This window comes from Hypomesus nipponensis, chromosome 16 (genome assembly GCF_054491055.1).
Source record: "Hypomesus nipponensis isolate SF chromosome 16, ASM5449105v1, whole genome shotgun sequence".
Classification (NCBI taxonomy): domain Eukaryota; kingdom Metazoa; phylum Chordata; class Actinopteri; order Osmeriformes; family Osmeridae; genus Hypomesus; species Hypomesus nipponensis.
The window spans coordinates 3,573,895-3,601,605 of NC_140376.1; the positions used below are offsets into that span (position 1 = coordinate 3,573,895).

Genomic DNA, 27,711 nt, shown 5'->3' on the forward strand with positions numbered 1-27,711 from the left:
CTGCCGTTCTTGGATGTGATATGGTGGGGGGGGGGTGGGGGACACACAGATCTGGGAATACACTGGCCAATGGTGAGCAGAGAGGGGCTGACCCAGTCCACTCCCCGGGTGTCCCTGCATTTATAACACCCGAGCTGCTTTCTGTCTGTCTAACTCACTCGCAACCCTTCCCAAGACTGTGCTCAGAGACAAGACCCAAGGTTCACTAGGTCCAAGCAGCAGCGCCCACCTGAGTGCAGCCCCCAGCCGCCCCGCGGGCCATCTGAAGAGCCCGTCTGGTCCTTCCCTGCCTGACCTGCCTGTCGTTCAGAGAGACTGGGAGAGGAGCAGAGCTGGTTAAGGGAAGAGGCACAATGTGGGACTTTACTTTGCTGACCCTCCTGACGGCTTGTCTGACTGCAGCGGTCCTGGCTCAAGGTACGTTGTTGAACTGTGACGCTCGATTGAAGTGCTTAATGATGGTGCTGTGTGGGTTCGTCTGCACTCCTTTCTACGATGTGATGATTTTGTGTCGATTTTTCAGTAATCAATCAGAAAGAATATTACCTGTCTTAATGTTATTCTATGATCAACGTGATGGTAGAAATGTACTCAGGGTGAATATCTCCCTTTGATATATGTATGTAAATGATTCTAACTGACATACCTGCAACAAAAAGTTAAGACTGAGGCTGGCATCAGAAAGAATTACCTGTGCACGTCCATCATCTTCTTTTGATCTGGATTACCACCAAATGTGTGTGTGCCTATGCGTGTGTGTGTGGCAATAAAACATAAACAAACAAAAAAAAATAAACATTTCAGAGAACACTCAGGGGAAAACACAGTCTTCATAAAGTGTTCTACAGATGGTTCCTCCACATGGTAGAAGGAGAGGATCTGCGGTTCCACAGTGGGTAGCACCACCACGTGAGGTGTTAATCTGTGGCGTGAGGTCATCCCCACATTCTTCAGTCAGCCTAACCAGCAGCAGATGGATGCTCTCGGGATTGGAGGGTTAAGGCATCCTCTCTCGATCGGACTCCATTGTTCCATGTGGACTCACTGCAGCAGGGTTCGTGTCTGCGACGTCGCTGTTCGGTGGTTTGCAGTCTGAAAGGTGTGGACTCTGGCCAATTACTGCCCACTTTTAGTTTGTGTGCATAGCTGGAAATGCAATAGGTATGTTTCTATTACTGAGTGTGTGTGTGTGTGTGTGTGTGTGTGTGTAGTTGTGGCCGCATGTGTGGGTATACACCAGGGTGTGTACCAGATTGGTACTGGACAGAGTTAAGATTGTTTTACTGGTTTATTGTTTTGAAGAGGTGAAGGAGACTTTGTCCTGGTTTCACCTCAACTCTCCGTCTCTCCGTCTCCCATGAGGCCCTCTGTTGTCAGGGAAACGGGTCATAACAACAAACCAAGCGTTCCGTCTCACCTGCTGAGGCTGCTAAACTGGGCAGCGGTTTGTAGAAAAAAGAAACAGGTGAAATGACTTTACCTTCCTTTCAGCGCCCTGACCCGTTAACAGCTCACTCTTTCCTTCTTTCCATCTCTGTTTCTCCCTGTTTTGGTCCACTCCTGTCATTCCATCTCTCTCCCTTTCTCTCTTTCCTTCACACTCACACACTCACACACACACACACACACACACACACACGCATGCACAACTCCCTTCACACACAGACTCACACACACACGCACAAAATCACATGACACCTTTTTCTCCATGTCTTCTTTACTCCATCACTTACTCCATCTCTTCTTTCATTAGATGAAGGATTTGTTCCCAGTCTCACTGCTCAGAGGTGGAACATTGATGACTTGCTGACATGCTCCTCTGCATCAAGTCTAATCCAGACCAGCATACTATATAACACAAATGCCGGGAGGCAGTTGTGTTTCACCAGTTAATTTAAACCAGAGTCAGTAATTCAATTAGGGGACATTCTCCAACAGCGATTTACAAACACCCTTTCCTAACTCTAAAAGCCTTTAATAATCCCTCTGCCATTCATCTCAATAGCAACCTGACCTCATTTAGCTAGTTTTTGGCTGACATCCCTGTCCTATGCTCCTTCTCCAGCTGAGTCGAGCAGAAGGACCCTGGTCCAGCCTGGGCCTCTGTTGGTGAGCGTGTTGAGCCTGTTGACTTTAACAGGGGGAGCAGGAGAATTGAAAATCTAAGCCAATCCCCTTTAGTTCCCATTTATCACAGCATGCAGACCCGTCAAATGACTGGGTTCTCTCTCTGCTACTGTCTGCTAATCCTGGGGTGTGTGTGTGTGTAGGCGTGTGTGTGTGTGTAGGCGTGTGTGTGTGAGAGAGCCTCCTGCTAGTTGAGGATGCTGCTGTTTGGAGGCCCTGATGGTAGACTGGGGACTGGCATGGGCTCTCTGTGGCATTCATGTGGAAACACCAAGGCTTTCATGAACACTTTTATTGCTCCAACGAGGAAATGCTGTGTGGTAAAAAGATTCTGTGGAGAACACAAACCCTCTGTTATCCCTTTTTAAATCCCCCCCAAAACCTTGTGGTTGGTTTGCATCATTAGTTAATGTCAGGCAAAACTGTATGCTGGGTAATAGTACACAGATGCTCCACAAATCAGACTGTGGTCATCCTCGTAGAACTGCAGCCAGAGGCGAGTGAGGGTGGGGAGGAGAGAGAGAGAGAGAGAGAGAGAGAGAGAGAGAGAGAGAGAGAGAGAGAGAGAGAGAGAGAGAGAGAGAGAGAGAGAGAGGGAGAGGGAGAGGGAGAGGGAGAGGGGGAGGGAGGGAGGGAGGGAGGGGGGGGGAGGGGGAGGGAGGGAGGGAGGGAGAGGGAGAGGGAGAGGGAGAGGGAGAGGGAGAGGGAGAGGGAGAGGGAGATGAGACAAACAAAGGCAGTGGTGTAAACACATGCACACCAGGGCAAACATTTACATCCATTAATTCACATGAGAAGGAGAATTTCAGTTTTTCAACCCACTGGTTAGCCACCACACATCCTTGTCTAAATAAAATGTTTCTAATTTTGTACAAATGCCTCCTTAATACTTCGGTCCCAGGAAGGCCAGTCTGTGACAGATGTTTCCGAGCCCTCTAACACTTCACTGCACACTCCTGTTATTACTCTTAAGTACAGAGCGGAGGCAAACAGCAGGGAAGAAATAATAATTTAAAAAAAGGAAAAAAACTGTCCTGCCATGACGCTCTACTGCACTTCATCCAACACTGTTACATAACACAGCAAGCTTTTTTTTTCTTCTTTTTTTTCTTCTTGTAAGGTTCTGGAATATTTTAAACAACATCCAGACCTGCCGAAATAAGCTGAGCCTCCGCCAACTGAGCCTTGACACAACCACCTGTCAGAAGTGACTGAAGCCATCTTTCCAGTTTAACTTTGTTTTTTTTTCTCATTTGTTACTTTTTTTATTTATTTTTTAGCATCTGGTGAGAGCCGGAAAAAACAAGAGCACTACGGATGGAAGATGGAGTGATGTGGGAGAGAGAGAGGGAGAGAGAGAGAGAGAGAGAGAGAGAGAGAGAGAGAGGGAGAGGGAGAGAGAGAGAGAGAGAGAGAGAGAGAGAGAGAGAGAGAGGGAGGGAGGGAGGGAGGGAGGGAGGGAGGGAGAGGGAGAGGGAGAGGGAGAGGGAGAGGGAGAGGGAGAGGGGGAGGGGGAGGGGGAGGGGGAGGGGGAGGGGGAGGGGGAGGGGGAGGGGGAGGGGGAGAATTCTGCCCTTTACAGGCGCCTTCATTAGTAATAGAAGGTTTGTCCTTGTGTTGCAGCACGGTGACTGAAACACACGCTCTGCATTTCAAAACAAGGCTGATGATGCCTATGGAACATCCCTTCATCCTAAATAGCCTCTCTGACAGACACAAGCAACAGGATCCTCTTCTATGGTTGAACCTGACCTTAGAGCCGGTGAGAGTGCCTGTATTTAGAATGGGTTAAACAGGCGTTGAGACATACATAGGCCCGTTGTTGCAAATGTATTGTTTCCCTTGCACGGGCTATATCTGACCTCTGGGGCTATCTGATTTCAGGTTCAGGTTATATGAGAGTCACAGGACATTTGGGGTGTGGTGCACCAAAGAATAGGCTTGCTTTTGAGAACTCCAAAAATCTTGTTTCCCGAAGCTAAATAGAAATTATTTGCGAGTGAAGTCATTTTCAGGTTAACCACTAGCATGGAGCTAGCACATAACTTTGCTCTTTAAACACATTATAAAGTGTTAACAAGCTATTCAAAGGGAACTTTTAAGTGCTGGATTCTACCACTGCAGTCCGTTCAGTGGTGTAGACATCTGCCATTACTGAGGTCACTGCACTGACGAGGTCCTCATATCACATACTCATTCATACATAAAAACCTCTAATGTCATTAGGCACCTCGTAAAGGACCCTTGTATAATATTTATAGCTGTGGTTTCATTATCACATATTTGGAGGAAATGGCCACCAGTAACAAGCTTCTGTTAAATATCAGAGTAATAATCCAGAATAGTCGTCTTAGCAAGAACTATATATAACAATTTCTTCACCCGTGTATCTTTTGTCTGAAAAAAATACAAGTTAAAGAAAAAGAAATTAAAGTAAAGGAAAATATTCTGACACAAGATCACTTTGAATGTCCTTGTCTCTATAAACACACGCATACTCAACTTTAACTTCAAAGTTACTTAACACTTGATATTTTGACACTAAAGCCCCTTCTGTGGTGATTTGGCACTATGGGCTGTTGATTAAACCCTCCTTTGTAAAGACTTCCCTCCCACCTAGATGTTCCTGATTACGCCCCCGATGACGTCAATCCTAATCCTTCTCCTGATTAGCTACCAACACTCAAACCAAACTGCTTTCCTTGTCTTTGGTATTTCTGTATGTTTTCCTGAACTGTTTTTCATCAAGGCATGGAAGCTAAACATAAACAGAGGAGGCGGAGGGCTGTTGCAGGTGTAGGACGGACGTTCGGTTGAGGTTAAACTTCATCCAGAGCCAGAAGACCATGCTAAGACATCTGGACTGCAGAGAGAAGATGGAGCACATTAGTTTTTTGTTTAGTGTTTCCATCATATCACCAAAGGAAAGATGATACCAAACATAAAAAAACCTTGTGTGCCTCTCGTTACAACAGTCCTTAAAAAGTTGATCTTGCTTTGACTAACTGCCCAATGTGTTAAGCGAACAACTGGCTGAAGAGAAACCTGCGGCGACATCCAGAGTCTGCAACACTATGACAAAGTCTGTCATAGTCACTGACATGGGGCCACAGTTGAAGTAGTATACTGCAGTGAAAACCAATTAAATTTGATAAAGACTGTGGAAGAAAGTGCTGGCACACCAATAAAGAGCACCAGTAGGATATGAAAGCACCCGGACTGAGCTGACTCTGATCTGAGCTCTGGGCGTCTGTGGGGCTTCTCTATAAACTCAGCAGTGTCCGATCCTTTAGGGGTAAACACTCTACCAGACACACACACACACACACACACACACACACATACACACTGGTGCTGCATGGCAATACGTTCTGAGGGGGCAGTAGAATATTTTCAGACCTGGAAACCTCATCTTCAAAACATTATTGCTGGAATTTCATTTGGCCGTGGGTTGGAAGGAGGGTGTTGTGAGTGTGGGTGTCTGCTGTCTGTCTCAGAGCCCGGGGCTGCGGGCCGCCACTGAGGAACAGGAGCGTCGCTGGTCCTGTCAGCCCTTTGATGCCTGGCAGTGACTCACGTGTAGGGGGCCAGGGAGCAGAGGAGGGGAGGGGCAGGGTGCAGGAGGCAGAATGTGAACAGGGAGCGGGGGGGGGGGGTGTAGACGAGGGGGAAACTTGCCAAGCACACGGCGGCCCAGCTGCCTAATGAAAAGATGAGATGCAGAGAGAGAGAGAGGAGAGTGGAGAGGATGTAGAATTGATGTCTCCAGTGGTCAAGCAGACATCAGTGATATATTGCATTTGGCCTTGAGATACAGCAGTACGTATTACTCACAGTCACGCCTGCTGTCGGTGTGTGTGTGTGTTTTTGTACGTGTGTGTGTGTGATGAGGAGGATGGGGACATGGATATGGAAAGGCTTCTTGGCTGCGTCACATGGCCTGCTGTCTCTCAGTGGTGTCTTGATTGTCCTCCTTAGCGCTGTGCTCTCATTGGATGAGACGTGTTCTCCACCAATGAGAGGCGGGGGGGCTTGATCGCTGGAACATCGCAAACATGTTTCAGAACCACACACTCCTTCAGCCGCAAACACACACTGACTCACACACACACTCACAGTTGCTCGCACGCGCGCACGCTCACCTTTTCTTGGCGCGCTGGCCGTCTCAAAGGAGACGGAGGGACTTGTAGTTTGTGACCCCTTTGTAGTCCTTCTCGTCTCTCATCCCCTGTCTGTCTGTCCTCTCTCGCAGGCTGCACTGTCTCCAGATTCTTTCAGAAATTGATTAAGAGGGTTGTGGAGGGTGGAGGTCCAGAAAAAAAAAACCTGGCTTTGAATGGAGAGAATGTGTGTATATGCGTGTGAAAGAGAGAGAGAGAGAGAAAAATAGAGAGCATCAAAATTGCTTTTCCACATGGACCCAGGTTGTCCTTAATGAGACTAGACATGCAGTGTTTCTCTCAAGGCTGAGGGAGAGTGCGTCTGGATCGGCAGACGGGACGTGCCCAGACTGCGGGGCCAGTGTGATGAGCGTGTGAGAGGAGCCATCGAGGAGTGTGTGTGTGTGTGTGTGTGTAAGAGTGCTGAAACCTCAGATTCATCAGATGTTCTCTCTCTCTCTCTCTCTCTCTCTCTCTCTCACTGTGTCTCTGTCTATCTGTCTCTGTCTCTCTCTCTCTCTCCCCTTCCACACACACGTACACACGCTCAAACTGGATCTCCACCAAGCTGCCCCTTGGACACCCGAGTTTGCGTGGGCAGTGAAAGGTGACCAGGGGGTAGTCTCTGTGTCCGCACGGTACACAGAGACAGAAGGGGGGCTCTCGAAACACAGACACCCCAGGGACAGAACAGCGAGGTTGGGTTTCACGAGCGGGTCTTCCCCCCTCCGTCCTCCACATCCCACCTCCTCTCCTCAGAGTGAGACGTCCCCCCCCACATTCACAGACACTCAGACAACCAGGAAAATATGCCTTGAAACCGTTCCTTAGACACGTTCTCAATGAGAATCGTCATGCTTACGCCCCCATAAACCACAGGTTTTCCCTGGGAAATGTAATAGATCTATTGAACAGAACAGACCTGAGCTATTGAGGTCAGTGTTACAGTGTTAGTGGTGTGGGCAGATAAGGGCTCCCTTGCCCCAAGCAGGCCAGACCAGACCGGACCGGACCGGACCGGACCAGACCGGACTGGCCATGACATATTCATTGATGTCTCCTCTCTGATCTCCATCAGGCCCCATCTGGAACAGCTCACTGCTCAGGAAGTGGAGCAACTCAGACAGGAAGCTGGCGTACAACACATTGACAGACTCTCAGACTACAGGTGACTCCTCCTCCTCCACCTCCTCTCATCTACTTTTGAGAAACAAACCTTTTTTTTCCAAGGCTCCTGGCTTCTACGGAACGAACACACTAACAGAGCTTCAGCACCTGCTGAAATTCCAAAAGAAAAGTTAAGCAGTTCAAATCATTCCCTGTGTTTGTTTTACTAAATGATCTACGTCAACTGTGAAGTGCATGGTGTGTGTTACAGAGGATCAGTGGTGCAGCACCAGCCAACAACACAGTAAAGTGAAATAATGTAAGCCGCTGGGGAGCTGTTTCACCTGAGTGACTATTCATTAAGTGTCAAGGCCTCCTATTACAGCCAACAGTCACACAGCCATGTCCAAAGACAATGAAAAATGTCAACTGGCAAATTACAAGGGGCTGTGTCACTTCAGGGTTAAATAAAAGCCCAGTTTGATGATTAAAATACCTTTTAATTGACCAGAGAGGGTCAGTGTAGATGTGATGATGTCCCTGAAGCACCCCCTTCAAAATAGCGGGGAAATAGTAGCAAATCTGTGAAAGTTGAACATGTGGCGGTCAAATGCTGGACAACGTGCCCTGCTCTCTCCTCCTTATCCCCCCCCTCCTCCTCCTTTCCTCCCCTTCTGCGTCCTGCAGCCTTGGGGGTTGGAAAGTCTCCGGACCGCGCAGTCTCCCATGGGCGTCTCAACTCAGCACAAACGACAGAAGCAGATTCCTCTCTTAAACTTTATAACCACTTCCCCCACTCCACCCCCCACCCCACCCCCTTCTCCTCTCCTCCTTCCCCCTCCCCCCCCGGGCTGTTCCGCTCCTGACCTGTGTCTGCTCTGTCATGTCCGCCAGGCGTGACCGAATGGACTTCCTGGTTCAACATCGACCATCCAGGGGGAAACGGAGACTACGAGAGGCTGGAGGCCATCCGCTTCTACTACAGGGAGAGGGTGTGCACCAGGCCGGTCGCCATGGAGGCCCGCACCACCGACTGGGTTGCCGCGGACGACACCGGAGAGGTGGTGCACTCCAGCCTTGAGAAGGGCTTCTGGTGCATCAACAAGGAGCAGCCTTACGGACGCATCTGCTCCAACTACCACGTCCGCTTCCAGTGTCCTCCTGGTAGGCTGCCAGGGCAGACGCTGCACACACACACACATACAAAACCTCACACAACTAACCATCTCTAACCGTCTCTAAAGGAAGGGATCCCTCATTGAAAATCCCAAGGTTTCTTCCATTTTTTCTCCTTTAGTGAGTTTTTCCTGGGAGTGTTTCCTGGTCTTCCTTGAGGGTTTAGATTGGTTGAGGGGGCAGTTCTATGGGCGTATGTGAAGCCCTCTGTGACATTGCTTGTAAATAGGGCTCTACAAATACATTTTGAAGTGATTTGAATTGACCTACACCCACACACCCACACACCCACACACACACAGTGGGTCTTACTCTTCTGCTTCCTGTGTGTCCAGTCCAAGCCTACTGGACAGACTGGGCGGCGTGGGGCCCTTGTTCAGTGACCGCCTGCAGCGACGTGGGGATCCAGGTCCGGAAGAGGACATGTCAGAGCACCCAGCCCCTCCCCCCTCTGATGGCCCCGCCCTGCCAGGGCCACCACTCAGAGAGGAAGGAATGTGCCACACCTCCCTGCAGAGGTACCATGGCAACGCGGCACACAGGAAACAACCTGCTGAAAACAACTCTTGGGTTGTTTATTTGATTTAGTTTCGGTTTAAAAATGTGTATTTCACGTAACACAGGAAACGTGTGAGACGAACTTGTGAGCGTTTTCCTTGAGAGTAGGACAATCTATGGTCCATATCTGAAATCGACCAGCAGGAACACATTTCAACATGCTTTCAACAAAATATATATTTGAAGCCATTCCCATCCTCGTAGTGTTCAGATGTGAGAGCCTTGTTAAGTTGTCACGTTGCTTTTCACCAGAGAATGTTTTTCTAGGACGAGTTTCTTCCAATTATCTGTCACCTCTCTCGACGTGCTTTTGATGTCGGTGTGGCTTTGATCAAGACATCGCTGTCACTACAGGATTTTCCCTCCTACACAAACCTGTCTCTCCCTCCGTCACCAAGACAGTGGAACACACTAGTGTATCTGACACTCTAGCAAAGGCGCTCTATCTTGTTCTTCAGTCAGATGCTGGCGTCTCTTTAATGAATTTCAGTCTGAACACGTTGAACACATCCCCACACAGCTCTCTAAAACGCATTCATGCTGTTTGATGTGCACTTCTCTCCTCCGTGTTGGTGACGCGGGCGTAGCCGATTGGAGCCCGTGGGGCCCCTGGGGAGCATGCTCCGTGACCTGCGGCAAGGGTCGCAGGATCCGGAGGAGAACCTGTGAGAGAACCTCGGAGAACGTGCATTGTGCTGGCCGGCCAGTTGAAGTACAGAAATGTGGGAAAACAGCATGTCCAGGTAGAGTGGTTGGCACACACACGTTAACATTTACATGTAGTCATTTATCAGTCGCTCTTATCCAGAGCGACTAACAATAAGTACTCGGACATTCCCCCGGAGGCAAGTAGGGGGAAGTGCCTTGCCAAAGGACACAACGTCATTTTGGACGGCCAGGAACCGACCTGGCAACCTTCTGATTAGTAGCCCGATCCCCTAACCGCTCAGCCAACTGACTCCTCAAACGGTCAATTTTTTATTATTATTTACAGTACACCACTAATGTACACAAGATCAAATAATATGTTTACGTGTGTGTGTGTGTGTGTGTGTGCAGCAAAGTGCAAGCGTGTGTGTGCCGAAGGCCAGCCCAGCAAGGACTGCAGCCGGTGCGTGTGCCAGGGCCACACCCTGACGGGGGAGGTCTTCACCCTGACGGGGGTTCCCGTGGCGGGGGCGCGCGTAGCGTTGGCCAGCCAACCGAAGATCATCCGAGCCCGGACCAACGTCGCGGGCGTCTTCAGACTGCCGGGCTGGTGCTCGTCCTCGCCCACCCTCCTCTCCATCAGGAAGGACAAGTTTGCTCCCGTGATCGTCTCTTCCTCCAGCAACACCACGGGAACTTCCTGGTTACGGGCTGTTCTCAAGTCTGCCGGTGAGCTCAATATCTCATATTATTATCACGTTTTTTCTTTTTTTTTTACTCTATGGTCTATGAGTAATGGTCACAAGGTACGATAGGAGGGGCCAAGGTAGAACGCTTCATTAAACCCAAACCCAGTTTAATAAAAACATAACGGATGATACTATAGGGATCCTAACTTACAGTCTAACTGCTGCTTCAGACAGGCTGGATAGTATATGTCTAGACAGGCCTGTGAAGTCAACATATAAAACAAAAATACAGAACACGAGAGAGATGGGAGAAGTCAATGAAGCAGGGAGACCCTCATCTGCGAGGAAACTGAATAACCAGGAAGAGGTTCACCGGGAGCCCTAACCCTGTGCCTGTAATCCAGGCACGCATCAGAGGGAGTGCGGGGACCAACAAGCGTTTCAAGGCGTAAAAAAGACTGATTGAGTTTCATACTACTGAGATATCGCAACCCATAAAACTCAATCAGCCTTTTTACGCTCTGAAACGCTTGTTGGTCCCCAACCGTTGGAGCTTCCAGGGGTCTGAGGATCTGTTTTCTCTCCTGGCAGAGAAGCCTTACATGGTAAAACACCCGGAGGACAAAGTACGCTACGAGGGCCAGCGCGTGATGTTGTGCTGCAAGGCCACGGGATCGCCGGCGCCAGACAAATACTACTGGTGAGCTGTTGAAAACACGGTTGCACAACCTAGGATGGAGTTGGACCTGAAAATGCTGACTGACTCAAATATGTCGATCCCTGAGCACATCCGTACTCAAATAGAAGGTGGCCGTCCAACGGATTCCGTTACACACCTGAAATCTCTGTTTATGTCTGTTTAGCCTACAACACCCATAGCATCACATGGATGTCACACTGCCATACGTGAATCTGTTTATTTCATTGACATTTAGTCATTTAGCAGACGCTCTTATCCAGAGTGACTTACAGTAAGTACAGGGAAATTCCCCCCGAGGCAAGTAGGGTGAATTGCCTTGCCCAAGGACACAATCTAATTTAGCATTGCCAGGAATCGAACCGGCAACCTTCCGATTAATACCCCGATTCCCTAACCGCTCAGCCATCTGACCCCCAGCCATTTCTCCCTCCAGGTACCACAACGGAACTCTGCTGGACAGGAAGGAGTATAAGTATGAAGAGGACCTGGTGCTGAGGGACCTGAAGCCAGAGCAGAGTGGACGTTACCACTGCAAGGGCAGCAGCCTGACAGGCAGCATCAAGTCCTCGCCAGCCCTCCTAACTGTGGTCGGTACGTAAGTCCAACACCCCCCACATCCGTCCCCTTTGTGTCACACAGGAGAGCACGTGTTGTACATTCTAGAACGTTTGGTTTGAGAGCTTCCGATTGGCAACACCTGTGGTGTAGCGAGAATTGTGCTCCAATCAACTTAGCTACAGGAATATCCTGCCGAAATGTGTGTGTTGGAGCCGTGGAATACGGGCAGGGCCAAGGACACAACGGGATACCGCAGGCTACGAAATGAAATAAGGAAGAGAGAAAAAAACAAAAACTAATGGACTGAATCGGTTACATCGAAGAAGAAAAAACATACATCCTCCGGCAAAATAAGATAATAAAATCTCGAGGCTCACGAAATCTGGCAGCTCGTGGAGCATTCGTTTTTATTATGTTTACCTTGGTAGAAAAGCACTCCATCCTAAACAAAGACTCTTTACCACGAGATCACCCTGGACACCGACAGAACGCAGAGTCCCTCTTCTCCACAACTCCCCGCATTGAAGTGAAATCCAAGACTGTCAATAAATCCTGCTGCTTTTTTCGTCGAGTCAGACAAGTATGCGTTTCCACATCTGTGAGGGATGGATACACAATGTGAGTATTCCCCGGTTGCTTGTTAGCTGCGATATAAGTTGACAAAAAGGGACTGTAGGGGAGTGTGCTAAAGCTATCAACCCCGAGGCTGCTTCTGAAGGAGGCCTCGCTCTCCCCCGTCCTACAGTATGAGCTGTAAAACAACCACACCTGCGTTGGAGCAGAGCAGCTTGATGGATCTGCTCCAGTCCTGGAGAACAGTGTGGTTTCCTTCACAGCCTTACTCCTTAGCTAAGCCCTTGGCGCGCCGTAAATTTATTGAAGTTTTGGTCCAAACTAAGACAAGTTTTAGTAAAGGATATTCTGAAATGAAAGTTTTATTATTATAACTCCAAGCATTCCTAGAAACGCTAATGATATACTTCCATATTCTCAGCCACATTATGCAGTTCTTAGTCTATTAAGTTCACATCCATTCAAAGCAAACCCTAAAGCTTAATGACTTTTATTTTTTAAAGAATATTCAAAGTGTTCTTGGTAAAGGATCTGTCGTACAGTAATGGCATATCACACTAATGAAAAGATTCCATCTGTCTGCAATAATCTGCAGGTTATTAAGGAGATGGGGGAGTTTAACAGGAAAACTGGTGCGTGAACCCAGTAGTGATATCATCATGCACATTAATCATTAGGCTAACATTTGGGTGAACAATAATCCTTTCTTTCCAGTTCCCATCTGGATGATGGGTGAATAAACGTTCTGTTCGAGTTCATGTCTAATTACTCTGTTTTGAATGTTTTGTGGTCTAGCTTGGCTAATCTCGGCTGTTCTCGGGCCATGTGATGTGTATGTGTGTGCGTGTGAGAGAGAGAATGACAGGGAAGAATAAAGGGAAGGAAAGAGAATAAAACAGAGAAAATATACCAGACTGCAGACATGCCAACCCAAATGATTGCCCTGCCAAATAAAGGTTTGAATTGCGCACTGAAGAATTAATATTAGTTACAGTGCCACCAATCATGTTGCCCTTTTCCTTTGTAAGGCCATCAGGGTTATGACACCAGTGTGACAGTGTTAGAAAAGTTAAAGATGTAACTGTTATCCTGTAATAACAATGATTCTGTCTTCAGCCTTCCTTGTCAGTGGAGAGCCCTCTCCCAAAATGAACTCTGGGTAACACTAGGCTTACGTAAACAAACTGACCTAGCCTGACCATTATCTTACTAAAGGTGCAATAAATGTGTTTAACCTTGTCCGGGTTTCCCAGATTCGTTCTGAGAACGTTCTGAGAACGCTCTAGAACGCTCTTAGAACGCTCCTAAGAAGCTCTTAGCGTTAAGAGCTTCTCAACAAATCTGGGAAACCCGGCCCTTATCTGTGCTGGTTGAATCATATGGTCAAGCCTAAGGCCAGAGAACTCTGTAAGTTTCAACGTGCACGCACACTCTGTCTGTGGGATCGATCATATTGACAGTTGATATTCAGGGGAGGAGACTTCTCACCAAAAAATGGTCTTACCTGAAGACTTGTGAACCACACAAACTTTTAGCACAATATTTCTGACAGACAGCAGGGTTATGACTTCAGCTGACCTCGGCTCGTATCCAAGCATGGACACCGAACCACCCCCATGACGTGTCACTGTATTCATTGCTTCCTGAACATTCCTTGACCACTGCCGAGCTAACCCTAACTCAATCCATGGTGTAATTCACAGCCAAAGGGACGCCAGCCTGCAAGTCCACCCCTGAAAGTCACCTCATCCGGTTGCCCATGGACTGCACCCAGCCTGGGACCGACTCAAAGCTATACGATGCCGGACGTTGCCTACACAACAAGTGCGCCGGTTCCCTGGACTTTGACCTGCGCTGCAGGGACGCGAGCAGCTTCTGCTGCGGGGTCCAGAGCATGGAGAGCCGCGTCATCGACTGTGGGACCTACAGCCTGCCCATCCGGGCCGTGACGGAGTGCGGCTGCCAGAAGTGCGTGGAGCCTAAGGTGCTGGTGAGAGGCAGGGTGGTCACCGCCGACAACGATGAACCCCTGCGCTTTGGGCACATCTACATCGGCAAGGAGAGAGTAGGCACCACGGGATACCAAGGAGGCTTCACCCTGAATGTCACCCCAGACACGGAGAGACTGGTGGTGAACTTTGTGGACCCCACGGAGAAGTTCATCGACACCCTGAAGGTGTTCATCTTCGACAAGAGAGGAGGCTCGGTCTACCATGATGTGAAGGTGATGAGAAAGAAAGAGCCCATCGACATCAACGCCGGGGAAACCAACGTCATTGACCTGGGAGAGATTAAAGGAGAGGACCCCATCGGGCAGATCGTCATTCCTCCTAACTCCTTTCACAGGGACAGTGGCGAGGTGTATGAAGGCACGGTGAAGGCCAGCGTCACATTCATCGATCCCAGAAACATCACGACGGCGGCCGCCGCTCCCGGGGACCTGAACTTCGTGGACGACGAGGGCGACATGCTTCCGCTGAGGACCTATGGCATGTTCTCCGTCGACTTCCGAGACGAGACCAACAAGGAGGTCCTCGGCGCCGGGGCGGTCCAAGTCCTGTTGGACACCCAGCACGTCAAAATGGAGGAGCACATCCCCAAAATGAAGCTGTGGTCCCTCAATCCGGACACGGGCATCTGGGAGGAGGAGAGCGACTTCCACTACACCCAGAGGACGTCCGGGGGCCACGGCAGGAGCAAGAGGGAGGAACGCACCTTCCTCATAGGCAACATGGAGATCAGGGAGCGTCGCCTGTTCAACCTGGACGTGCCCGAGAACCGGCGCTGCTACGTCAAAGTGAGGGCCTACATGAGCGACAAGTTCCTGCCCACCGAGCAGCTGGAGGGTGTGGTCATCAGCCTGATCAACCTGGAGCCCAAGCCTGGGTACTCCTCCAACCCCAGGGCCTGGGGCCGCTTCGACAGCGTGATAACCGGACCCAACGGAGCCTGCTTGCCAGCCTTCTGCGACGCCCAGAGGCCGGACGCCTACACGGCTTACGTCACGGGGATCATGGGGGGAGAAGAGCTGGAGGCCGCTCCGTCGTCCCCCAAGATGAATCCGAACATCATCGGCGTTTCTCAGCCGTACTTGGATAAGCTGGACTACCAGCGATCTGATCACGAGGATCACAACCTGAAAAAAACAGCCTTCAGAATCAACTTGGCCAAACCGAACCCGAACAACGTCGAGGAGAACAACGGTCCGATATACCCCTACCAGAGTTTAATCGGCTGCGAAAACGCTCCGGTGGACGCCAACCATTTCCGATTCTTCCGGGTGGAGAAAGACAAGTACGAGTACAACGTGGTGCCCTTCCAGGAGAACGACCTGACCACTTGGACGGGAGACTACCTCTCCTGGTGGCCCAACCCCCAGGAGTTCCGAGCCTGCTTCATCAAGGTCAAGATCCTAGGCCGGAAGGAAGTGATGGTGCGATCGAAGAACACGGGGGGGACTCACCCGCGGACGACGGGCCAGCTCTACGGCATCAGAGACATTCGCAGCACCCGCGACATGAGGGAGGCCAACACCTCGGCGGCCTGCTTGGAGTTTAAGTGCAGCGGCATGCTGTTCGACCAAGCGACCGTGGACCGATCCCTGATATCGGTCCTGCCTCAGGGGAACTGTCGCAGGATTGGCATCAACAACCTCCTGGGGGAGTACCTGAGTAAACATCCTCCTGTCGTCCAGAACAACGAGTCGCATGCTTTCAACATGTTGGCCCCCATGGACCCGCTGGGACACAACTACGGCATCTACACCGTCACCGATCAGAACCCCCGGGTGGCCAAGGAAATCGCCATCGGACGCTGCTTCGACGGGACCTCCGACGGTTTCTCCAGGGAGATGAAGTCGGACTCGGGGGTGGCCTTGACCTACAGCTGCCCGGAGAGGACGGTGAGCAGGGAGAGCCTGTTCCAGCGTTTACAGACCAACCCGGGCCAGACCCTGTCCCAGATGGCCAGGGACATGAGGGAGTCGGAGGGGCTACAGGTGAGGAGAGGGTCCGCCCAGGTGGTAGCCTCTGAGCAGCAGGGCCGGACCCAGAGCAGGAGAGTTGTCTCTTCTGCAACCAGGAGGAGATCCACCATGAGGACTCAACGACGGCAGTAGAGCTGCCCCCAAGCACCAAGAAGAAGAGATTGATTGACACAGAGAGGTAATGTTGAACGTCGATTTCCATTCACATCCAATCATGCTCTGTTCATCCATGTCATTTACAAGCTGTGTTTATTTTGTCTGATTTGTTCTTAGGATCCTGAGGAATGAAAGGAAGAAGATCCTCACAAGACACAGGGGAGAACGTGTTCACTTGGGTCAGTCTGGTGATGCTGAAAATGAACTCAGAACAGCTACTACGAACTACGAACCAGAGAAGAGAAAAAGGCTGACTTTTGTTTTCTCTGAGGCTTACTTGAAAGGGTTTGGCAATAATCTCAGTATTCATTTATTTCTTTGTGAAAACCCTAACTTTAGACATGTATCCTGCAATGGACATTTATTTTATTGGCATTGATGTGATTTTCTGAAAGATATGATTGAACCAGTTTCCATTTTTATCTTCAGATTTGTTGCCTTCCACATTCCCCAGTCTTTACGTCTCCGAATTGCCTCATTTGAAACCAAACATTACCGTAAACACACCCCAATCCCTAAACACTTCTTAATTGTCCAAAGCTTTCCTATTAACTTATGGTTCTCCTTAAAATCAGAGAGGGGAGTGCATGAGGTCATTGTTGTCTGTTTGTAACAGACACTGAGCCTTTTTCTAGAAACTGGAAGTCATCTCCGCCAAGGGGAGGTATTTTTAAGAGGACGTAGTAGGGTGCTTGGAATTACGACGTCTGTGGAACAGAGGACGATTCGTAGAATCTTGAATCTAGTTTTTTTCTTTCTTTCACTAACCTAACTACAACATGCAGCAGGGCCAGTGCCAAGACTAGCATACCTTAACAAAGCGGATGCGACCAGTAGACCAAACAGACCGTGCAGAATGGGACCTGGGGAAGAGAGGAGATAGGGAGGGGATGACACATTTCCCTCCCGTCTTCTCATCCCACATTAGTCAATGTCCTCATCCAACATACCTCTCTGCCCCTCGCCAGCTCTCCACCAGCTGAGGTGCCGTCAACTGTCGGCATGCAATCGTAAAACAAATGAGCTGACCTTCTTTTCTGAGACCAGCTTTTTGGATTTGGCGAGGCTACTTGTCTTTATCACCTGAAGTGCAATAACTATGTTTCATTTAGACTTGAGAACCGCACAAAGACTTCTAATGGTGTTTCAGACAATACATTTTACATTTAGCAGACGCTCTTATCCAGAGCGACTTACAGTAAGTACAGGGACATTCCCCCCGAGGCAAGTAGGGTAAAGTGCCTTGCCCAAGGACAGAACGTCATTTGGCACGGCGAGGATTCAATCCGGCAACCTTCTGATTACTAGCCCGACTCCTTCACCGCTCAGCCATCTGACTCCCAATACCCTTGGTTTGTTTGGCTGTGGTACTAATGCTGGGGACACACCACAGGAAAATCGGGCCGATTTCGGCCCTTCCGACAATCCTAGGTAACATATGTCCCGATTATCTTGATGGTTCCGCAGATTTGATCAGATGTTCCCTTGGTGTGAGGTGTGTGAAGAGTGACCACACACTGTAGGAGCAAAACGGCTAAATCTAGGATTTTTTGTCCTCATGTTTGTGGTCTCTCACAGTTTGCAAAATCTTATAAGATTAAAAAAATCGTATAGTGTGTCCCCAGCATAAGCGAATTTGCAAGGGAGCTTATACAGGATTCATCTGCATTTTAAACACAGTGAAGAGCAATTATTTAAATGCTGAGTAATCTTTTTTCAACATTCATACCACATACATGTAGTACCTTCATGTCTCTTTGCAAATAGTTATAGCATTTTCATATTTTCCTGCATGACTAATTATCTTTCACAGTAAAGACGTGTTTTGACCCAAGTCACAATACAAAAGAACACATTTTCAACAAAACAATTTCAATTGAACAGCATATCTTCAAGTCCCAGGCAGAGCTAACCATTGAGGATCACCCCAGTTTCACCAACACAACACTGTACGCATTTCCACTCCCTGACTAACTGAAGGCATATTAAATTCTAGAACCAATTATAAAATATGCCATGCTCCCCTCACAGCATATGGGTTTAAGGCATTCCCTTGTGTTCTGCTACGGCAAAGGAGTGAATAGTGTGATGACGTCTAAAAACAAAAAATACTTAATTTTAAGTCGGGGAATTGAAGGAATCTTTTGATTCTGTCTCTCTCCAGACCAGTGGAGAACCCATCAAGCTAAACTAATTCCTAGTCCAGTGAGGGCTTGTAATCCCTGGAGTAAACCAACAGGGCTGGCAAGTAATCATAACCACAGCTTTAATTAAGATATAAATTAAGAATACACTTGAGGGTGTTGACCGTGACTTTCATAAACAGCCAAACAAGTTCATTTACAGGATAATATGGAGCCTAATTCAAACCCTTGAGGTCTGCATACAAGATTCAAAACAACTCCTAGTGATGCCCCAAGGTAAAATTTGAATAATTTCCCAGGTGTTTTCAATAAAACCTCAAGGTATTTGATAAATTAAGCTGAACCAATTAGGAGTCTCATTGGATTCAACTTTGTTGATATAGCATCAGCCAAAACTGTATGCTGTGAAATAGATGTACACACACACGCACAAACACACACACTCGGATCTTAGATGTCATGAATAACCATATAGTAAAGTCACCGAACAGTTATGGGCCTTCTGACAAGACCTTTGGACATGATGGTTCGTGGACCTCTGGCCATTATCAGTGACCTATCCAATCACTGAGCTGTTAGGAACTCCATGAGACCACGTTCTAGCGTCGGCCAGATGAAGACAAATATCATCTTGGTGCAGATCAGTGCTCCCAGCTGAGGGAAACATGGCTATAATTGGGCACACGTGTTTGAAAGATAAGTCCCGTCGGGAAGCCCTATCGTCTGAGGTGAACGAAAGCAGCCCTGGAACGGTGGTCGGACCAGAGGACACGTGGCACAGAAGCCATCCAGAGGAGCCCTCTGCGATGGAGAGGGAGAGATTACGCCGTGATGGATTCTGGTCATTAGAAGGATCTCTTTGAGGAGGGAGCGAGGGAGAAAGTAGACGTGGACTTTGGCCCCGTAGTCCATCAGTGGTCGGATGAGGGCCTTGAAAGTGGTCTCATGTGGAGGCGATGCAGTGTTGATGGGGAAGGTCACTCACATGCTCATGGAGAAGTCTGGTGGGGGGGGGGGGGGGACGAACGAAAGACAGGCTCAACTCTAATGGCTAATGTTACGTAAGCGATTGCGTGACAAAAAATACAGAGCTTCAGCAAATAGTTTCCTTGTCTTGTAAGGAATTTCAAAGAGGATGGCAGAACTGTAAAGTAAACGCTTTGTTGACTTTGATGGGTTTGAAGATGCTAGATGTTTCCTTGCTCATTACAATCAAAAGGGAAGCATGTGAGCCCATACGAGTTTCAAATTTCCTCTTTCAAATACGGAGAATTTGTTGGAAGAGCAAACAAATAAGAAACATGTGGCTGAAATGTTTGTGGCTGAAATGTTTGTCTTATGGAATAGAAAGAACACATTCTTGCCAAAAAGGGGTGGAAACAGATATCTTAAAATATTGAACCCATTAATAAAAATACCCAATGAGACGCTGCGATGCAGACCAACAGAATTTGACTCCTCAGATGTCCTTTCGGTTAGTTCATGTTCAGCTGCTTCCTGTACAATTCAACCCTCTGCTGACCGGCACAGTGCACAACTGGCCTACAGAGTCTGGATGTGGAGTCAGTGTCTTCAGCCTAACTGGATGTTGACGGCCCATCCTGCACACTCTGTCTGGTCTCAGGGAGACTATAACTTATTCAGGAATAACCTCAGGCAAGGCCATCGATGGGTCTCTCCATCTTGTCTGGACAGTAAAATGATAATTGTATAGTTGCCACTGTGCTCTGGAAGATGTCCTGGGCCCACCGAAAAAAACATCATATAAATGAAATCCAGAGAATTCTCTGTACATCATTATGTAACATTCTGTAACATTGTGTATCGCATGGCGTTGCCCATCTCCTAACTATTCCAACCGTTTTTATGTGTAAATGGTGTATTGTATGGAATCTATTATCAAATGTATTATGAACTGTAAATAAACTTTTGCTTGTGTAATGAAGCTTCCAATGAATGCAGCATCCTCATTTTGTGGTGCTTATTAATAAATACTCTGGAGACATTAAATATGTCATGATTATATTTTGACAAATTATTGATAAAAATGACATCAACTTTAATCAATTAAAGTTGAATAGTATAAACAGGTAAAAGTTTCCACAAATAACAATGTTCAGACAAAACAGCATTCCAGTCATTTCCATGACTGTCAAATATAAAGAGTGTTAAGAATGAGGGCCTGTATACATACATTAAAAATACATATTCAAACATGTGCAAAAAAGACCGACAATGAATATTAGGTCATACATAGCAAAGGACTGACCTAAACGATGAGTCGTTGTCTAATGGTCGAGGAAGGACAAGATGGGAAGGTAATCCTACACCATAAACAACAGATTATTTGGAAACGTCTAGAACTTCAAGATGTGAAAAACAGCTTTTAGGCTGTACACGCCGGACCCACTAAAAAAGTGATTGCTTCACCAACACACAATGGCTTCATCTCAATTGTCTGTGATCACAACCCCTCGGGTGAGAGACATAGAGAGAGAGAGAGAGACAGAGAGAGAGAGAGAGAGAGAGCGACAGAGAGAAAGACAGAGAGAGAGAGACAGAGAGAGAGACAGAGAGAGAGACAGAGAGATGAATGACAAGGTATGGAGTGAAAGGCTCTGTCCACACCACAGACACCCGGCCACCGGCCAATGGAAATATTATGATAATAAGGTCGCCCTACCTGGGAGACAGAGGGAGAGGAACTGGGATGGCGAGCCACACTTCCACTGACACCTTCTTGGCTCGCACGGCATGTCAGAGGGAGGAAATGTAGTGAGAATATGTCGAAAATATTTTTGCCAGCTTAACATAGAAAAACACATGCGCACACGAAGCGAAAAATAACACATTTTCCCTTGAGTCAGTAGAGAAATCTGGAGGTCCTGATTCTCCACTAATGCCTTGTTGACCAGTCTCCTCTTTGCCATTGCGTCAGTGAGGGAAGAACTTGTCTGTGCATAAGCCAAAGGGAAATGCTGACACGGCTGTCCAAACACATAGTACTGGACCCTCAACATAATTACAGAGCCCTTCATGGCCGTTCTTCTAGGATCTCACCAAGGTACTTAAAAAGGCCTCCAGTGTAGACGAGGGTCAGAGCTGAGCTAGGCTTTTTTTACTGGAGACAATAATAAGATCACATCAGTTTGCAACGATGTTCACACGTCAGCAAATGCAGTGTTTTTATTTGACATTTTGTGCTGTAGCTTCAGGTCAGAGACACAAAATGTCCTTCAAGCTTAACAGAGGCAAAGGCCCACTTTCTGTTCAGTGTCTAATGGGTTATCAAGATCGGCACAGAAACCTCCTTCCTCTCCATCTACTGCCCAAGATGGCTCCCTTCCCAGTCTCTTACAAAAAAAAAAGAAACTCACAAAACCTTAAACAATTTGATGATGTCATAACCCCTTCAGCCAATCCTCTTAATAAAGACCTGAGTGTAACAACATTGCCAGGTTTTAGTGGAAAACGTATGTGAAGATAATAGATGGGGGCTTGGAATGCCTCAAGATGGCTTCGGTTTGTTGAATAAATCTTAAAAATAGCCGGGGGTCGCTCCAGGCGTCTCCATCCGTGCAGTCCCCGGCACGGCCGGGCCCCCAGACAGCAGCTCAGGTGATGGGAAGGGATGTAAGGCCAGAGGGGTCGAGTGCTTCACGTATACGCTGCCGTCCTCCTGTTTGACTTGGTACACTTGTTGCTAGAACAGACAAACACGTAACACACAGAAGGTGTCTGACAGCTGGAAGAACACGACACCTTCCTTTCCCCCGAAGCTGAGGGGACACAAGGGCCGGCAGGGGAAAAAAAGTTGATCATTTATGTTTTTCTATGTTTTTCCGGCCAGTCAGGGGCCCTTGGAATTGTCCTAACTTTTCCCCCCCTATACAGGGGGCACATTGTGCTCTGAATAGTGTTGTCTGCTGCCCTGTCTGATTACTGTTAATCTAAAACTAAACCCCTTCAGATCTTACATTCTGCACTGATTAAAAGTAGGCCTCTATTTTCACTATGTTAGAAATCAACACAAGGACAAACCTAAAGGGAGCTATTATGGTTTCAAGAGGGCTCATATATGTAAACCTGTGAGTGTGTGTGTGTGTGTGTGTGTGTGTGTGCGTGTGTGTGTGTTTTGTGTGTGTGTGGTTCCAGCACTCTTGAGGCGTAGACCATGTGATTGTGATTGGACCCAATGGGATTTGCTTGGTGTAGTGTGACATCACTCACTGAACACACATCTGCATCCTTCATACTGGATTACTGAAACTAGGAAACAGTGCAACCAAACACTTCAAGAAACTAGATGTCTCATAAGTACTGGTGGAGTTCATGGGGTCATAAGTAACACATTTGTATTACATAATACTCAAATATGGAATGTTTTTTATTATACTCTATGGAAATGTATCATATGTGTGTATCATATGGACATATAACAGGGTCATACTTTAGTCTGTCAATAAGAGATACATTCATTCTTGGTTAGATTAGTTTACCTGCAGCCCCGTATTGGACTTCCCAGTGCGGAGGTTGAAATCATAATCGTGCCATGGACAGAACACTTGCAGCACGCCGTCCGCATCCTCGATGTCTCCGTCACAAAGCGGACCGCCTGAAACAACACCACACCACACACAGGAGGACCAATCTGGCATTCAGTAACGGGATGTGACGTCATGTCTTTTGGAGGATGAAAAGCAGGGATGCTGTGAATGTGATAGTAATCATGAGGCGGAGCCGCACAGATATGCCACACGTATCACGGAACCATTGACATATGGCAGGCATCTGCGAGACAAAGTTGTTAGTGGGTTATGTTGTTGCCTACTCCTGTAAACCCCAATTAATTGACGACAAGGGAGGTCTAGCCTACTATACACGGCACACACATGGTTTGTTAAAATAAAGCATCTGGAAAAAAAAACCTGGAGCACATCAGGCGTTGTTTTTCATTTTAGCGAAAGCATACGGCAATCTAGGTTAATATTGTATCCTCTTTTAAAAGTATTAATTATCAAATGCATTGATTAAACGAAAGAATAATGTAACAATCACTGTGTGTTTATCCTGCGTTGTTTCATAGATTATAATAAGATACCTGAGTGCGCGCATCGAGCATCCATGGCATAGAATTCTCCTTTCACATAGAACAGGCACACATCCGACTTGTGGCCGAGAGAGGAGTACATCAGACGGCAGTGCTTCTTGGAAAGCTCCGAGGTTGGGCCTATTTGTCTCCACGAAACGCTATCTGCACTTCCGTCTTGGTCTGTAGAGGCCATTATGCAAGCGACACTGATAACCGTATTGGCTACGTTAAGCTATGTCTTACGATGTCCCTTTTCGGTATTATTAACGATCCGTTATGCGGAAGTGTTCCATGACAGTTCCGTAGAAGTGATAGGCGGTGGTCTGCATGGTCGCGTGAGTTGCCTGTGTTTGGACCCACTGTCAAGGCACTGGGAACATGGTCAGAATTGATGCTGAACAGCAGCGCTTGCAGCCTAGTCATAACTATAGCCTACCGCTTGATGCAGCAAGCTAAAAGCAAAAGCAAGCCTAGACCTACTTGTAGAGATGGGCAAAAACAAAATACAATACATGTATTTTGTATTTAAATATAGGAAATACTTTTTCTGGATTTTGCGTTTTCTCACAATTTGTTATAGCAGAGCATTCAGGTTTGGGCTATATAATGTACGCAAATGAACCCCACAAAAGAAACAGTCAAAGAATGTCAGTGTAACTAAGCCAAGCTATTAAAAGACAACGATTTGATTGATTATGTTACATAATCAATATACATACTTTATGTATATATTCTTTTTTTTATTAATGGGACTTAAACTTACAAATTAATGAGACCATAAACTTACAAACTTTAATATATTTATTCATTCAATATTGTCTCAAAATGATCTGATGTTCTTGTGTGGTTTTCAAAGCTTATAATGAATAGTTGTTGAAAATTCTCTCTCTCTCTCTCTCTCTCTCTCTCTCTCTCTCTCTCTCTCTCTCTCTCTCTATGTCTCTCTCTCTCTCTCTCTCTCTCTCTCTCGGCATGGGTGGGAAAGACTTGGCGGAGTCACACACACACACACACACACACACACACCCACACACTGAGGCATCAGAGGATGAGTAGGCACTCACTCACTCACACCTAAATCTATATAAGCTGAGCCGGGGAAACTGAAGCATCAGTTCGTTCAACTTTCTTTATAAAAAATAAACTTACAAACTTCAATAAAAAAGTGAACAGGTAACTTAACAAGTGAGTTGAGACCCAACCTGAGTAGCCAGTTAACTTGCCTTCAAGAACAACTAACTTTTCAAATATTTCTGGGGTTAACCGCCTCTTGTGCGGATGGAATATTATTCATGCAAACGAGAACAGTCTCCCAACCGGAGCTGAAGAGGGGAGGGTGTGTTAAATCAAACAAAAAGGAGCTTGATAAGTGGGTACTGCTGAAGTGAAAGCAGGTATTTTCTGGTGTCCTCCAGAAAAAAATTACAAGTAATTGAAATACTGCCCATCTCTGCCTACTTGGATATAAAAAAGCCTGGTTGATAAACGTTGACAGAGTTGCACAATTTTGTTTGTTCCTTTCAGATCTTCTTCAGACTAAGATTAAAACTGGTCTTTCAGGACTCCGTAGATAGAACAAATAACTTTATTTAAATGGACAAACAATTAGCCCAACAATTATCCCATGCATTTTGAAAGATGAAATAACACAGTAGAACTGATTAAATTGCTTTATAATTAATTTATAAACTATTGCACTGTAATGTAATATAAGACTTGCATTAGACTGAACAGATCATGACTATACCCTATACCGCATTGTGAAGTAGCCATAAAAGACATTAAACGGGAAAATGTTGTTTTGATTTAAGCTCTTGCAGTAAAATAACCATAATCCGCAGACCTACGAACCAAAACCCTAACCGTGGCACTGGCCTGTCATGAATTTCTAATCTCTTTCATTACGGTCGGGACATCTGACAGAATTCACTTAGTCTCATCCGGTTTTAAAAATAGTTGCAACTTCTGATGAGATAATTAAACATATTTGTTCCAGATCAGATTAAAACAGCCTATAGGGTGCCTAATGTCCTGCTCCACAAGTAATTCAATCCAGCTGAGAAGTGCTATGTGAGGATGGAGCACAGCAACAGGCACAACAGTGGAGGGTTTCAAGTGTGTGGCAAACTGTTCAGGAATAAAAAATTCGGTTTTATGTAGTGAGCGCATAGTTCAAAACAAATTGCTCAATTATCGGGTTATTATTCTCTATGGATTTCAGACTTTCCATGCTGTGGTACAGGAAAGGTGAGAGGCTGTTGCCATGTCTTAGGCTAGGTAGAAGTGATGTCTTGTTCTAAATGTGGCCTACATTCTAGCAAAACCACACTAGTGCTGTTTCCTATGCAGGCGTATACATTTTACATCTAAATGCAAGGTGACTATTTATTCACAAACATGTAATATTTTGTAACATCCTGGATAAGTTATTTGAATTTTGATATCTCCGTCATAGGGGCACTTTCTTGAGGGACAGAGGCTGGAAAACGTTACATTTGCAGCTTTCCTACAGTGTTTGATGATAACTCAACTGCTCATTCATCATCAAAAAATTAAAAGTTCTGTCAGTGACAAAAATATAAAGCATACTTTCCAGACCAAGTCAGATTTTTCACATGCCAGGGCACCAAATTGTCATTTTTTCAGAACGTGCTCCAAGAGAATTGTGTTTCAAGATTCCTCCACTTGCTTTCCATCTCTCCTATAACTAAACCTTGTGTGCTGGCAGTTGCATTCAGTAGGTGGACTTAGTGTCTGGGGCGATCCTTAACAGCTCCTTACTGAGGTCTCCGACCAAACAAGCCCGCTACACGCAACACACGCCACACAGAGGGACGGCTGCAAATGCGTGCTGTGAGCATGCGGACGGAACGCTCATTATTCACCCGCCTCACTTTCACCAGACCTCAACGAATGCAAAAATTCTGTCTGTCTGTAACTCTATACATGAGTTAGGAAAATATGCTTGGATAGTCAAAACTAGTGATCATATCCAGGAGTAGGACATGCTGTGTTCTAATGGGCTGTATGCTACTGGTTCCCGTAACGACAGACAGACACTTCCCAGTTTTTTATGTGCTGGGTCAATTTAGATGCAGCTGGTTGGATTTACGAGCAACAAATAAAGGTAGAGAGAGAATTTAGACAGTAGGCCCTTTATGTGTCCTTCAGAGATCTACTGGAGCTGTTTGGTACAGCATGCGCTGTATGTCCTCAGCACATACTGTGGTAAGGCACAGCGGGGGAGAACTTATTGCACACTGTTTTCTTTCGTCCTAAACATTTGACCGATCTCCTCTAATGACGCACCCAGTAAATTACACACTGTAAAGCAGGAAAAATAAACTTGCTTTGGAAACTGATTTGCTGGACCGAGTCGTCTTACTCTGTGTCCTGCACGGGATTTTGTGAGCTGTTGTGAAATAATGTATGATTGATTCCTGGAAGTAGATAGTGATTTCACAACTTCACACACATTTGTTCTAAAGAACCTGGCCCTCTCTCTCTCCTGTATGACAGAGTGTATTTCTGAGTCCTGAAGCATTCCTAGAGAGCATTCCTGCTGTTCCATGTCACCCACAACGTAGTGGTATTAAGTGGGCAGATTGAGGCTGTGAGGTGGAATTGACATCACAACTGGCACAGCTCCAAAAAAGCCCCATTTTGGCTAAACGTCTGCCACATCAATAAAGTGGGAAAGCATTAAGGCCCAGACTGTGAGTCACAATGACTACTGCTCCAAATGTTCTTTTAAGATTTATTTTATTTATTTATTTTTGGTGAAAAATATATGCATTTCGGAAAACTGGAAACGGCACCCAAGACGATGATAAAAATCATGTGAAGCTGCAGTGAATCAACAGCGTCACAATCCAAATTGATCACAAGAGCATAAGGCCGTCTACACGTGAATTGCCTCAACTGCCACTGGTCAGTGTAACTCACAGTGTTTCACAGGGCTAAAATTTGGCGTGGAGAAATCCCTACTCAGACTTAGATAATTTCAGTGGCGAGACCCAAACTCATCCATCACTGGCC

At 46.9% G+C, this 27,711-nt stretch overlaps 2 protein-coding genes across 2 annotated transcripts; one reads left to right on the forward strand and one right to left on the reverse strand.

Annotated features, from left to right (window-relative positions):
- The first annotated feature begins 169 nt into the window (after positions 1–169).
- Positions 170–20,526, forward strand: cilp2 (cartilage intermediate layer protein 2). Its single transcript, XM_084676083.1, has 10 exons — positions 170–417; positions 7,366–7,455; positions 8,289–8,558; positions 8,906–9,088; positions 9,716–9,871; positions 10,188–10,505; positions 11,057–11,165; positions 11,599–11,756; positions 14,000–16,459; positions 16,555–20,526. The coding sequence occupies exons 1-9, from the start codon at positions 354–356 to the stop codon at positions 16,411–16,413; spliced, it is 3,762 nt and encodes a 1,253-aa protein (XP_084532209.1). The 5' UTR covers positions 170–353; the 3' UTR covers positions 16,414–16,459; positions 16,555–20,526.
- A 141-nt stretch (positions 20,527–20,667) lies between these two features.
- On the reverse strand, positions 20,668–24,056 carry LOC146254403 (Rieske domain-containing protein). The gene is made up of 3 exons (XM_084676128.1): positions 23,683–24,056; positions 23,081–23,196; positions 20,668–22,284 (listed from the first exon to the last, which is right to left on the reverse strand). Exons 1-3 carry the CDS (start codon positions 23,864–23,866, stop codon positions 22,120–22,122), a joined length of 465 nt encoding a protein of 154 aa, XP_084532254.1. The 5' UTR covers positions 23,867–24,056; the 3' UTR covers positions 20,668–22,119.
- Positions 24,057–27,711: the final 3,655 nt, after the last annotated feature.

Bases quoted from the DNA above. Each gene is read 5' to 3' on its own strand.
- cilp2 (XM_084676083.1), top strand. From the start codon at position 354: ATGTGGGACTTTACTTTGCTGACCCTCCTGACGGCTTGTCTGACTGCA. The intron at 10,506-11,056 runs GTGAGCTCAATA...CTCTCCTGGCAG, and splicing joins GGCTGTTCTCAAGTCTGCCG to AGAAGCCTTACATGGTAAAA. The intron at 11,757-13,999 runs GTACGTAAGTCC...TGTAATTCACAG, and splicing joins AGCCCTCCTAACTGTGGTCG to CCAAAGGGACGCCAGCCTGC.
- LOC146254403 (XM_084676128.1), bottom strand. From the start codon at position 23,866: ATGGCCTCTACAGACCAAGACGGAAGTGCAGATAGCGTTTCGTGGAGA. The intron at 23,197-23,682 runs GTATCTTATTAT...GTGTTGTTTCAG, and splicing joins TGCTCGATGCGCGCACTCAG to GCGGTCCGCTTTGTGACGGA. The intron at 22,285-23,080 runs GTAAACTAATCT...TGTCTGTTCTAG, and splicing joins AGTCCAATACGGGGCTGCAG to CAACAAGTGTACCAAGTCAA.